The sequence below is a fragment of the Carettochelys insculpta genome, chromosome 1 (genome assembly GCF_033958435.1).
Source record: "Carettochelys insculpta isolate YL-2023 chromosome 1, ASM3395843v1, whole genome shotgun sequence".
NCBI classification, from domain to species: domain Eukaryota; kingdom Metazoa; phylum Chordata; order Testudines; family Carettochelyidae; genus Carettochelys; species Carettochelys insculpta.
The window spans coordinates 25582743-25597378 of record NC_134137.1 but is presented as its reverse complement, the minus strand read 5'-3'; the positions used below and the strand labels follow the sequence as shown (position 1 = coordinate 25597378).

Below are 14636 nucleotides of genomic sequence, written 5' to 3'. Positions count from 1 at the left end.
GGTCACCATATGGAGACACAGCTGCTATGCAGATCCTGGCCACAAGGAGGTGCTCCTGTGATGAGTAGGTTCACAGTGAAAAAATTACCCTTGTAGAAGTGCAGGAGATCTACTCTGGGGGGAGGCTGCTGCAGCCATAAGAGGCAAAATTGCATTTCTGTTCAGCTTCACCTTTTACTTTTAGATCCCAAGTCTCAAGCTATCAATTTAATTTTTCCCCGTTTTACATTTTGTTGGGGGTTTAGCTTGTAATTTAAAAAAAAACAATCAGGAAGGATAACAGGAAGGAAACAACTAAATTAGGAATTCTTGAACTTTTACATAGCATGGATCATCTCTTAACACAGACATCTCTCCTCCCAGACATGGTGGTTCAGATTCCCTTCCTCCCCATGGTGACAAATGCATCATAACCCACATTAAATAGTACTAACTGGATACGCACAGATGAAACTTGACAGGAAGGGTTGTTCCATTATGGCAAATACATCAATTTCTTTCATGAAAAAGATGTGTGTAAGTTATTTTTAGCTTATCTGAATGCAGTTTAGCAGCAGGAAACAAGGGAGAGGATCTAGCGCTATGCATCCAGCCCCAATTTACATGTCACCAACAGATGCTCTCAAGTCCAAAATCTGAGCTCTACCAAATTAAGCAAATTCCTCTCCACATTTGTAAACACCTTTACGTGTGCATTTTTGTACGATGCTTGGAGTTCTGGGCAAGCATTTGGAAATTTAACAAACAAGGTGTCAACACTATTAGGGTGCAGACTGATGGATGTCATGAAATGCGTAAGCCACAGATTTTTAAAAATGAGTGCCTGATGTTACGTTTCTAAATAAGTGGTTTGCTGTTCAAAACTGCTGAACTTCCAGTGACTTCTACTTCCTTTTTCCCCCATTCAGATTTAGCAATAATTCCCATATCAATTTTTGTTTGTAGCCAATTTAGCTTTGAAATTCTTCGTGGTGTTAGGTTTTCATTTCCAAAATTTCAGAAGATTCTCAAAAACACTATTTTAATAGAATACAAATTTAAAAACCATAGAAACCTTCTCTTGGTTTCATGTTGTACTATACCTTTTATTATAAGATGGAGATTTTAGGATTTGCAAGCCAGGTCCCCAAATATAATTGCTTAATTAAAAATTGTACTTGAACTGTACAAGTACAAAACATTTCTGAATAATTAAATCCATAGATTTTAAAGTCAGGACTAACTATTAGATCATCTAGTTGGACCTCCTTTGTGACACAGGCTATACAATTTCACAATTTTACACTCCACTGAAGCCGTACAGGATTATTTTGACTTGTCATTCTTTAAAATGGACACCTCAAAATATTTAAAATAGAGATAGCTGGGGCAAGTTATCTAGCAAAATATTTGTCATATTGTGATGTGCAGTGCTGCTTCTGTGGAAAGTAGCAGTCAGGCTTCAAGCAGTGGGGCGGCTTGCTAGTGGTAGTTCAGGCTGGGACTTATTTTAGGATCTCCACAGAATGTTTTTACCAACTAAATTAACCACAGGATCAACTAAAATAGTGTCATTTCTTCCTAGGTTGCTGCTTCATTGCTTTGTTGTATCACGTGTCCCATAGTGTAATTCAGTCATGATCATATTTATAGTTGACATGAAAACTGAAGAGGTGGAGAACGTACAGGAAGATGGAATTCCATTGCAAAATGACCTATGGAAAATGTAATAGTGGGGGATGCTGGCATCATAGGGAGAGTATAAAATCATACATTAGGGGGAAAATAAACAGCAAAGGTCTAGTTGTGGAAGGGCATAATGAAGCAGCTGAACCCATCGTAGTAAAGCAAATATGCTTTCATCTTGTCTCCTTAATATTCCCTAATATTGCTTGTATGCTTAATGCATCTGAACAGTATAGTTGCTGGAGGGTACTTTTGAGATAGGGATTGAGAAGTTGCATGGACATGGGGCATGAGATTTACCTATTGAAAGAAAAAACTGAGAGCCACTGAATCAGTTTCCCTGCCAATGCAGCACTGGCTTTATCTTCTTCATGTGTGAGGAACAAATGGGGATCTCATACATAAAGACACCACGGTCATCAGAGTGGATCAATCTGGGCCCTATAGCCACCAAAGTACAGCTCTGTTCTGCTTTAAATTAAAGGAGGATGATTGTGACATTATCACACACCAAGCTCATACATTCTGCAAGCAAATCCCACACTTTTGCATTCACACCCTGGACAATTTTACACATGGAGCTGATAGTTTGTGTACTGGATTTGCACAAACTGGAGCACAGATGAAAGCTACGGACCACTTTACGCACACAAGTAGCCTCACAGATTTCCATCCATCCAATTTTCATGTAGTTATCTGTAAATAGGATTGTGAGTTCAATCGGACTATTCACAGGAATAGAGTTGTTCACGAGTGTTTGCAGACCAGACCTTAGAAACTTGTTTGGAAACCGTCCTGGTATGCCATGTTTAAGTACGGAGTGAATTCGTACAGATAAGTCATTCAGTACTTTGTGTAATAGAAGCAGTTCACACAATTTTACTGTAATAGATCAAATGCAACAGGTAAAGGAGCAGAAAGGAAATCAATGAAAGTGTTGTGAATGTGGATGTCAAATCCCTCCCTGTTTTAGAGTTTATATGATTCCCATTTACCCTGCCCTGCCCAGATTACAGACAAGACGTTGGTGAATCTGGCCCTTCAGTGGCACGTGGACCAGGACATGGGTCTGCAACCTGTAGCTCTGGAGCCGTATGCAGCTCTTTAAGGACTTTCTTGGCTCCCAATGCTATAATTGCAAATTAAAAAAAAAATAAAACAAACCCTCTCCTGATTATTTTTGATAAACAGTGAATATCTCAAAGCCCAGCAATAAACAACTCATATCCAAATAGCAAATTATATGTGCTCTCAAAATGTTAGATAACCCTTTAATATGTGCAGTGCATTGTGGGATATGATACTGTATCTGTGTTTTGTGTTGCTAATGAAGTCTTGATTTTGAAAAGGAAAAGGGAGCTTGTAGCATGCCTGCTGTGAATGGCAACACACATTTTAAGAAAAAACTGAAATTACACATGAAGTAAAACTGGCATAATTAAAGTGAATTTGGGAGGGAAAGTCAGCAAGACAGTAGTACAAACACACGCATGTAAAGTGTGAGGAAATACATTATGTAGAAATATTGTGAACATCCTGCAGCAAACAGGTATCGCATTACAAACAATTGTGTGTGCGTGCTGCTCTTAAAATAGGGGTTACAAAAGGTATGGTTTGATGTTATTTATTACAAGGACTGTCTTGTATTCACATGCATTGCAGCTCTTGAATTACTGAGTTTTTTACTGAATTTGGGAAAAAAATGGTTTTTCTTGCTACTTTGGTTGCTGACTCCAGGGCCAGGGGATGCTAGAATTATTAAGTATTTTTTAAAGCCAGTCCTTAAATAAAAAGGTTAAATGTTGAATAATGGCATACACAATAATATGGATTAAATGTGCAGGCTCCAGTGTGTTATCTTCAAAAAATCCAGTTTGCTGCACAAACAGAGCTGTTGTTCAGAAGAAATTAAAGTGTCTTCAAAGTTCTAAAGAGCCTCTTCTTAAGACTTTATATCCTGTTAAACTTTTATAGCCTGTGGGTATTTTTCTTTTGGTTGCTCTCTGATTCTGACCACATGTCTGATTTGCTATGGATTTTTTGCAATCTTTGGTAGCAGTGACCTCATTTTGGGAAAATAATAGTGTGTCATTTCCTGAGCGTCTTGCTTCTTTAGCAATCACGAGTGTATTATGGTTATAACCTTAATAATTTATGGAAGGGAGATGACTTTTAAATGTTTCTTTTTTCTTGGAAAAGTTTTTTCTTTCTTATAATTGAAAACATAACTTCAGCTCTGAGTGAGAACGAGAGATTCTCAGCATAGCACCCATGGGAAAGTGTGCTGTCCGATAGGTTGAAAAGGTGAATTGTAACGTATGGGTGTCTAGACATTTCCTCTTGTTGCTGTCAACAGTCCAGTTGGCTGTATTTTTTTTTCCAGTGAATAGGAGGCATTGATTTTTCCTCTCTCTTCAGCCAGAGCTTTCATTTTACGTATCTTTTCCCTTCTTTCACTGTAAGAGGGGAAGACTTTAAGAACTGACAGCGAGCTTTCTTACTCGGCATGATTCATGTCAGACACCTCAAAGGCAAGCTCTACACCAACATTGCTGCAAGAAAGGTAGGAGCTTTGGGACTATCCTGGTTTTTATGGGAGATTGCAGGACTGCTTGTTGTGCATATGGGACATGAAATGAGCAGATTAAGCCTCTGATTGTGACAATGATAGAGGGGAAAGTTTGGGAAAGAATTTGAGGAGTTTTGAAAGTGTTCTTTGGGAGAGGTAATTTTAATTAAAAACTTAGATGTGTTCTTCATAACTTAAAAAACGTCCCTTTAGTTTTAAGGAATGTATAAAGATGGTTCTTTTTCCTTGTGCAGTAAACTATAATTATTTCAACATTGCACCCATGGCATTGCGTGGCTATGCAAACATACAATTAAGTTCTTTTCTAACCTGATTTTGTTAGATGTTCTGAAGTTTTTATCATTCTGCTGTTACATTCACTTCCCAAATCAGAATCACCTCTAGTAACTTTGAATGACGCATGAACCAGCATGTATACCTTAGTGTTTCAATCAGGCATCTCAACTGTATGAGTTCATAGGAATCAAAGCTCTAATAAAAACCTTTACCCCCAACGGCAGTTGTTTCAGGCAGTGATGTGACACCACTTTGATAGATATGCACGGTGGTTGTGTATTTTGTGCTTATCCAGAATTAGCAAAACAAAGAGAGAGAGAAAGACTGGGTAAAGGAAATCTTATGAGATACTAGAACAGCAGATCAGAACAGTGAAATCAGAGCCAGAGCTGAAATGTGATGCTTTTGCTCTTTTGTGCTTGTTGTGGTTCTCGTATTCCCAGTTAGAATCCTGCATGCTATTGAGCAAAATATTTTGATCATAGATTGAACAATGCCGCAATCAAGCTTAATAAGCCACCTGGAAGTTTTGCTTGAGATGATTTCTAGTGGATTTTCAGATTCCGGTGAGAATCATGACTGCCTTTAGCATTGTGGAGGAGGACTCGAGTTTCTTATGAGGGCCCCACTTGGAAAAGCAGGCTGTGCAGATTCAAGTCTACGGTTCTGTTCAGGCTGTTTCAAAAGCCTTTCCTCATTCTTGCTGATTGATGATTTACATACACTCCTGTGGAGATTTGCAGAATGGATTGTCTGTGCATTGTTACAACCAAGGTAGGACTGGAAACATTACTGTTTGGGGTGCATATCTTTCTGCTATTATTCTATTCCTGTATTTGAGCTGATTGGGTATGTAGTGTCTCAGGTTGCAAGATAAAGGGATAACTAAGCCTTACCTCAATGGGCATTTTATTCTGTTTATCTGAGGGTTACATTTTTGTTTCCATCCCAAATGATGTAGTGGTGTTTTTTAACTGTAAAAGAAAAATGATTTGATATTTTACCTTAGTCTTTGCCAGTGTCTATTAATATCTGCAGTAGTACTGGAGCAGTTTCAAAATAGATGTTATAATACATGTTGTCTCAACATATCATGACAGCTTATTCTCGAAATGTGGAAACAGGAACTCATGTTCTTTATTTTATAAAAAATTAGCATTATATGTCCTAACATTTTGGAGAAGCCAATCAGAGGTAGTTTAGATAGTAACAACATTTGTGATTGGAGACGAGCAAGCTCTTGTAGTTTATGTGGCTTTCTTGGGCAAAACATAGCTTTGCTTTGCATCTCTAAGGCCTTAAAGATCAAAATGCATTGGTCTGAATTCTACTTTGTTACAGCAGCCGGAGAGCCAACCTTCGCATTTTTGAATGGGCCTTCTAAATAATTCCCTCCCCCCCATATATATTTAAGTGACTCCTCATGTTTACTATTATCACACTTCTATGTATGTGACTAATCTGAGGATTTGAGGAGCGGGCTAAGGAAAAAGATTTTTTAGGATCTCCTCAAACTTAGTGGACAAATATAATACAAAATGATAGATATTTTTAGGTTACTACTGGTATTTTGCAGCAGAAGAGGTGGAATTTAAATGTTGGTTGTGGTGTTCATACGTTGTACCTGGATGTGTAAAGGAGAGTTGTCTGCATAATCTGGGGTTCTGTGAATCCCCTGTCTGACAGTAGTTTGAGGTGAATTCTGGTGAATGTCAGTGTTGTGTAGTGTTTTACAGAGTGCTTTTGCTGCTTGAGATGACTAGAACACTTTGAGTATTGTGTAACTAGTAAGACTTGTTTGTTTCCTGGTAACACGTAAGGGTCCCCATCACAGGTCAGCATCCCATTGTGTTAGGTGCTGTACAAACTGTAGCCCATAGAGTTGGTTTTTGTTCCAAAGACCATGTAAAGTAAATAAAAGAGGGATATCAGATGGATATAGCAAAGAGGTGGGGAACCACAAGATAGCAATGATGATAGCCAGCATGAAGGGCAATGATCTCAATATATCAGCCATAACGATATGCCCAAGAACAACAGTCCATTATTGACCATCATAGTCACCCTTGTGCATTAGGTAGGGATGGTTCCCCCTCTCTTGCAGATGGAGAAAGTAATGGTATGTCTATACTTACTGCAGGTTCAATGTACTGTGATCAAGCTGTGGGAGTTCAATTTTGCCACCTCTTCAGTATTCTCTCAGGGCTCAGCCGTTGACTCTGGTAGTCCATGATGTTGTGTGGAATAAGGGACGTTGGTGAGAGCCCAAAGAGTCCTGATCTACACCAGGGTACAAAGTTGATCCTTATATATTCATTCTAGCTACACTGATTGTATGGCTAGAACTGCATATCTTGCATCAACTGTGATCCTTAATGTAGACCAGGCCTCAGACAGAGAGATAAAGTGACTTTTTGATTTAGGCCACAGAAGTAGCTGAACTCAGTGCTGGGATTAGAAAGCAAGAATCCTTTGCCTTCAGAAAAGCCTCCTATCTCATGCCATATGCTCCTCCCTATAGCCAGAGTTCACACATACAGCTTAGCTAATGAGACAGATTAACAACATTTAGCAGATGAGATGGTGCCAGTGCCAACTCTCCTGTCATTAACAGGAACCTAGGTAGGATTGTCCTGCAGACACATAATCGAGGGACCTTTAGCTACTGATTTCATGGAACTCAAAGGCCAACGTTTGGCAGCTATGTCAGCGTTTTAGAATAACTCTAGTATCTTTATAAAATATTCAGTGTCATGCTTTCAGCCCCAACATCCAGATTACATTTTTAAAGCTGCCCTTGTAAGGAAAATGGTTAGCCACTGCTTTAAAATCTTGGATTAGCCCTGACATTTCTAGGTCTCCAGGTGGGGAATTGCAGCTGTAGGTTTTGACAGCCCCTAAGGTTGGTGCTGACACATACAATAAATAACTTTGCGGACTGCACTGGACTTAGTCTGCATTTGTTGTAATTGAGAGCAGAATCTGGCCTTCCTTTTATTAACAAGTTGCTTCGGACATAATTGCTGTATGAACTGGTAATTAACATGTGAACTGAGAGAATCCTCCTTTCCATGTGGACTGGTGGGTAGTAACATACATTAGCTGTGTCTACACGTGCACGCTACTTCGAAGTAGCGGCACCAACTTCGACCTTAGGCGGCGAGACGTCGAAGTCGCTAACCTCATGGGCTGCGTCTACACGTGCACGCTACTTCGAAGTAGCGGCACCAACTTCGAAATAGCGCCCGTCGCGTCTACACGCATCGGGCGCTATTTCGAAGTTAACTTCGACATTAGGCGGCGAGACGTCGAAGGCGCTAACCTCATAAGGAGATAGGAATAGCGCCCTACTTTGACGTTCAACGTCGAAGTAGGGACCGTGTAGACGATCCGCGTCCCGCAACGTCAAAATTGCTGGGTCCTCCATGGCGGCCATCAGCTGGGGGGTTGAGAGATGCTCTCTCTCCAGCCCCTGCGGGGCTCTATGGTCACCGTGGGCAGCAGCCCTTAGCCCAGGGCTTCTGGCTGCTTCTGCGGCAGCTGGGGATCTATGCTGCAGGCACAGGGTCTGCAACCAGTTGTCAGCTCTGTGTATCTTGTGTTGTTTAGTGCAGCTGTGTCTGGGAGGGGCCCTTTAAGGGAGCGGCTGGCTGTTGAGTCCGCCCTGTGACCCTGTCTGCAGCTGTGCCTGGCATCCCTATTTCGATGTGTGCTACTTTGACGTGTAGACGTTCCCTCGCTGCGCCTATTTCGATGTTGGGCTGAGCAACGTCGAAGTTGAACATCGACGTTGCTGGCCCTGGAGGATGTGTAGACGTTACTCATCGAAATAGACTATTTCGATGTCGCAACATCGAAATAAGCTATTTCGATGTTGGCTGCACGTGTAGACGTAGCCATTGAGTCACAACCCTTTCACTCCTCCCACAAGACCTATGTCCTGCATGTCCTACCGCATTGACTCTACTGGTAGATACCTGAACCACCAAGTCAAGCACTCAAGGTGAAATGATCAGGGGACGGCCGCTAGGATATCCAGTCTCTAGCCTCAGGTCACTGGTGATGGAGTTAGATGGAATCATAGAGAGGAAGTGGGCCTCAATCAGGAGTGTGTGTCTGCGCTCTTTGGAGCAGTGAGAGACTACTGCAGAAATGAAAAGCTTCTACATCTTTAAAAAGCTGCAGTAAGTTGGAGATACATACTTTATCAATGTTTGCCCTGTGCTTTTTTCTGTACAGTAATCAAAAAGTTATGTTGATGGTTTTAGCCTATACTGGCCCAAATTCTGGTAATGTCTACATCACTGTGTGTCTGGAGTAACTCCATTGACTTCAAAATTGTAAAGCTTTCACAGCTTCAGTAGATTTATTACTAATTTTCACCAGGATTCATTGCAGCCGAATTTGGCTCAGTGTCTTTGACATTTGTTAGTATTGCTTGCACGCACATTATATTTACAAAACTTGCACTTATGTCTCGAAATGGTCATGGTTAGCTTAAAATCAGTTAATTGCACATATTTAGGCATCCATTAACCTAATTTCTGTGTGCAACTGTCATGGGCCCCTTTGGAGATGTGTATCTTCATATGAACAGATAGTAAATATTTAGTTGTTTTTCTCCTTTAGCTTTTATAAATAATACAAAGAGAATATAAATGCACTTCAAGAGCTATTAAAAAGACAACACATTATAGTTAAATTTACTGTGGTATTTGCAGCAGTTCCAGTTTATAAAACATACTGTAAACAGAGTGGTCAAGTCAATAGTGGTGCAATAAACACGCATTTCAAAATGCCATGTAATATACTTAAAGGTATTATTATACCCTTACAAATGCAACAACCCAACAGTTCTGACTATGTTCCAGCCGTATTTTATTTTGTTAGTGTCCCCACATACTTACCAAGCACACAAGGCAGACAAAAGCTGAATCAGTCCATCAGGGCTTTTTTATGGGCTTTTTGTTTACAGTATTTTAATTGTCTAAGTCTTTCCTTTAGTGTATTTTCTGCTGATACATAAGGCACATGTATTTATGGTACTATTATGTCAATAGATTTCCATAAAAATAGAAGGACAGGGCTGGAGCTCAGGTTCTTAAGCCACTCTAGCTTGCTAGGCTTGAGAGCCCAAGCTGCAGTTCCCACATTGCTAATTTTAGTACATTATCTCAAGTTCTGCCAGTACAGTGATGTCCAAAACAAAGGAAATGGCTTGCTACAGCCCTACGCCCCCCACCAGGTGCCACACCCCCAGCCAGTCTCCTCCCCCATTACTCACAGGAGCCACCCCGGGGCTGAAGCCATGCCACGTGAGCCACCCCTCAACTGGAGCCTGCCGGGCCAGGGGAGCTGCCTCCACTCCTGCAGCCACTTGCTTGTTCCCCTCATGTGGTGAGGTGCATGCACAGAGCATTTGGAGGTGTGCCCCATGTTTGTCGCACTCCACTGCCCCATTCACCATATGTGGCTAACAGGGAGCATATTGGACACTGCAGTGCTAACATGAGTCTGTCTCCATGAGCTGAGAGGCTTGCTTCACTCAGTGTGGCTCTTGGAAGCAGCTGCGTGTCCCCACTCCAGATTCTACATGTAGCGCCAGCTCGGGGGCTCTGCACACTGGCCTTATCCCAAATGCCATCTCTGCAGCTCCCTTTGGCTCGGAACCATGACCAATGAGAGCTATGGTGGCAGCGCTTATGGATGGGGCAGAAGTCAGATCCTCCTAGTCATGTCTCCACCTTGGAGCTGGATGGCAGACATACTGCTGCGTTTGGGTGCTGCTTGAGGATGTCCTCCAGGTGCCTCAACTCCTGCGCTAGCCCTGATCCCCCTCCTGACCTCCGAACCCCTGAGTCCCAGCTCAGAGCCCTCTGCTGCATCCCAAGTCCCTCATCCATGGCCTCATCACAAAGTCCGTGCCTCCTATTGGAGCCTCTGCCACAGCTCTGGTCCTACTCCTTCCCTCCAAACCCCTCAATCCCAGCTTGGAACACCCTCCTGTATCCCAGATTCCTCATTCCTGGCCCCATCCCAGAGCCCGCACACCCATCTGGAACCCTCACTCCCTTCCACACCATCATCCTCATTCAACATCCATGGGCTCAGCGCTCGTTGGTGTCTGATGCCTCCCTTACTATTTTCTTCCATCTTTCCCTGTCCAGTGCAGAGAGGCTTTGTTTCTGTAGACTACCTCTGCACCAATCTATTATATCATGTACCCATTATCTGTGGGGTCTGCCTCTTTTATTTGAACCATCTATTATGCGGAATACCAAGGTCTTGACTTTTTACTCATCATTCATTCTACAGATATGCCTGAATAGCTGTAGCTTCCATTGTATAACCTTCTGCAGTGGGTTCTCTTTAGATTGTATCTTCCTATACAGTTCCTCATTGGTGACCTTCTGCATCCATCCTATTCTGAGGATCTTTCTATAACAACTCCTCATGAATGCCAATATCCTTCTCTTTGAATCTTTTGTTTTTGCCCATGTCTCTCATCAGTACAACATGGTGCTGCATATGCACATTTTCAAGGTGTTCAGCTTCATTCCTAAGCTAATCACTTTGCTTTTCCAGATCTTATCTATTGCTTTCAAGTTTGCTCTTGCTTTCACTGTTGTAGTTGCTATTTCCTTCTTACAATCTAGATCATACATCATGTTGCTCCCAGATATATGAACTTCTCTATGTTCTCTAGTTTGATCCCACCTATATTGATCTTCCTTCCTATTTCCTTATCTCCAAAAGCCATTGTCTTTGTTTTATCAAAATTTGTAATCAGTCCACACCATTTCCCTTTCTCATTTAATACCTTCACTGTTCTCACTAGCTTCTCTTCATCTTCCTTGATGATAACTATATCATCCACGAACCTCAAGTTGTTAATTCTCTTCCTGTGCACCAATATCCCTTCTACTTCATCCTTGATCTTATCCATCACTCTCTCTAGGTGTGTGATGAAGATACTCAGCAATATCAGATCTCCTTGTGTCATCCCTCTACTCGTTCTAAACTAACTTCCCAACTCTCCACGCATTCCAGCTGCTGCCTCTGCATTGTCATTGATATCCTTCAACAACCGTATCAGTCTGCTATCCACTCTGTACAACTCCAATACCACCAAGTCACTTTCTGGGCTATACTGTCAAATGCCTTCTGAAAATCAATGAAGCAGTTGTAGATCTCATGTTTTTTCATCAAGCTTTCTCCGTACACCATCCCAACCCCAATTTTGTGAGCCTTCATGGCCTGCCATACAATTTACCTACTGAGATATGGCGCGTGGACCAAAATTCCCCCCTGCCCTCTTTTATTCTTATGAGTGGGTTGCATGGAGCTGTTACATCCCTGAGGGGGCACCATGGTTTGTAGAGAGCATAAGAATAGGCCTATTCTGCCGCCTCTTAGGAAAATGCAGCATATACTCCTCTCTGCTTCCTACAAGATTTGTGTCCATCTATTATGCCTTTGGAGGACAGTTCATGCTGTAGCAGATTCATCGGTATCTACTCAATATATTAAAGGCAAGATGGCAGGAAGTTTCCACCTTTTGCTCTCTTCCTTTTGTGAGACAGACAAAGGGCTGCAGACAGGACAGGATAGAATGTGTAATATACACTATTTTTTTTCTAAAGAAGAAAGTAAAAATTGTGTTGAAAATATCAAACCCTCTGTGACTATTACTCCTGCAGTGAGGTCTGACTGTCAACTTCAACAGGAATAATGTGTTAATCCTGGAATGCAGAATGCATTGGCTGCACATTCATTTAAGTAAATGTTTACTTCAGAAATGTGATTCGTGTCATGGCAGAGCATTTAAATCAGTCAGGAGGTTGTTTAAAATTCTTGATGTTAGGGGGAAAATGACCCTGTGTGGTTGGTGAACTGTGTGCAGTGAGTGTGAAGGTCTTAGTGCATTTCCTAATTGATAGGTGTGCACATCACAAAACCTGCTATCACACAACTTTGACAGTCCTAGGAGGGAGCCTAAGGGCTGAATCCGTACTGGAAATTTCTTCAACAGGGCTATATGGAGAATATTATATTGCTGCAGTCCAGTTCTGTAAATTAACAAAACTTCTCTATCTAAAGCTGTCAATCTAAGCAACTTTTACAAGGGCTTAATTCATTCAAGTCTTTAAAAGGAAGAAGTGGTGGAAAAAACAATATCTCTTAATGTTGACAAGCAGTAGTTTCATATGCTTATTTGAGGTAATCAATACCAAATGTTTATCACATGACATCTAGACTTGCAGAGTCTGACTGGTCAAATACTATGTTTCTCTCTCGTTGTGTTAGCACCTGGTGATCAGGGAATATATTTATAAGAGGGAGCAACAATAAACATAATTAGGGCAAAATTGTGCCTTCTCTCAAGCAGGTGGTGTCAGAGTTCCAAGAGTGGATAACTGCACAGGGTGCCTTTTTCACACAGATACAGGAACCTGACAGAATGATGAGATGCTGCTCTCTTAATTGCCACCCCAAGGGTTGGCTTGTGTGTTGATTATTCCATGATTTCACAGTAGCATAGCCAGTCGATAAGGGGGTCTGTTCAGGCCTTTCCTACTCTTCCCCCAGTGCTTGTACGGGCACTCTGTAGCAGGTGTTGGAGTGAGCAAATACAGAAGCAGAAATGAGGAGTACTACAAGACACACCACTTCTAGGCACTTCATTCTTTAGCAACAGCACTCCTTTCTCAGCTAGCACTGCTTGGAGAGGAACAGCTTGGAAGTGAACTTTCTATCAGCATCCTTGTAAGGATGAACAAGTAGATTCCTTGCTTGGGCTAGTACATTTTCAAGTAGCAAACATGCTATCATGCTATGATGATACCTATTTCTATTAGGCCATACTTGGCAATGTGAAGCCAGATTTTATACCCCATCAGTTTGCGGGTGGTTTTTCAGTGGAATCATTGAGAGCTATAAAGTTAACACAGCTGGATCCCATTTCTAGCCCACCCAATGGAAGGGTGTTTTGGGAGCATGAGAGGGAACATGGCGGGATTATGGTTGGTATGCACCATCCCCTGACAATCCTCTGATAGTAGCATGACCACAGGGGACTGTTCCAGATGGCATACCACACAGAAATCCCTTAGGTTGCTCTAAATTGTAACAGGGGCCGGGTGGGCTCCTGGTTGCCATCAGGAGAGAGGAGCGGTGAACTAGAGTCACCTCTTGTCCCCTCTTTGAGTCATCTGTCAGAGCTAATTATTAGGCTCATAAAATGCAGGCTAAGATTCTGGTAATAAATCAGTGACTAATTAATGAAAAGAACCAACCCTGCAGTCATTCATGTGGGTATAGTTACTCCATTAAGGGTATAAATATGATTTTCCTCTTCCATACATTGGTATAAATATGTAGTAACTACATACAGAGGTGTAAAGCTGATGTAAGTACAAGTCAGTTTATCCTATTTTCTTCAGTGAGACTTCCTGCAGTACCACCTACATACCTGTGAGTGTTGTTTGCAGGATCAAATGCAAAATTAAGAAGTGACAAGAGAAGGAAAAATCACATAGAATAATTAATATATACATGTGAGTTATTCTATTGGGGCTCATAAAATAAGGTTGAAGTAAAGAAGTGAATTCAGTGTAGCTGTGGGTCAGCTGAGGATCTCGCTCATTATTATTAATAATTTATAAATAACTCTAAATTTATCTGGGCATTAATAAACACACCTTTGCTTACTTGTGAGGAGACTTCATAACAGTGCTAACATCATCAGTCCAATGTTTTTTGGCTTCTCTTTGCAGGAGTTCAAGTGAATATTTTGTTGGATTGCAATACCCACAAGTCTGCATCCTGTACATTCACAACTGAGTTTCTGGCATAAATAAATATACAATCTCAATTTTAAACCAGAACATGCTCTGCTGACGATTTTTGTGCCGAACTAGAAATCTAGCACAAAACCTCAAACAAAGCAAATTTCATGGGTTTTGTTCAGTTTGTCAAAGATTCGAATTTAGATAAAACTGAACTATATTCTAAAGCCATTATTAGGTCCTAATGAGCATTTCAAACTGGGAGTTTTCCTGCCAGATCTTAAAAATTTAATAGTTCTGATTTACATGCAATTTAC

At 41.3% G+C, this 14636-nt stretch overlaps 1 protein-coding gene across 5 annotated transcripts in view; it reads left to right on the top strand.

The window, feature by feature from the left end:
- DLG2 (discs large MAGUK scaffold protein 2) overlaps positions 1 to 14636 on the top strand; it is a 1656639-nt gene that overhangs the window by 287691 nt on the left and 1354312 nt on the right. For 2 of the 5 annotated variants that reach the window (XM_074983537.1, XM_074983566.1), the window contains exon 1: positions 3877 to 4228. The exons of 1 other annotated variant lie outside the window; for it this stretch is intronic. In XM_074983537.1, the coding sequence (XP_074839638.1) occupies positions 4172 to 4228 (57 nt within the window). In that variant the 5' untranslated portion in view covers positions 3877 to 4171. Of the gene's footprint in view, positions 1 to 3876; positions 4229 to 5052; positions 5306 to 14636 lie in introns of those variants that run through there. 2 more of the 5 variants (XM_074983550.1, XM_074983544.1) reach the window with 1 other exon arrangement.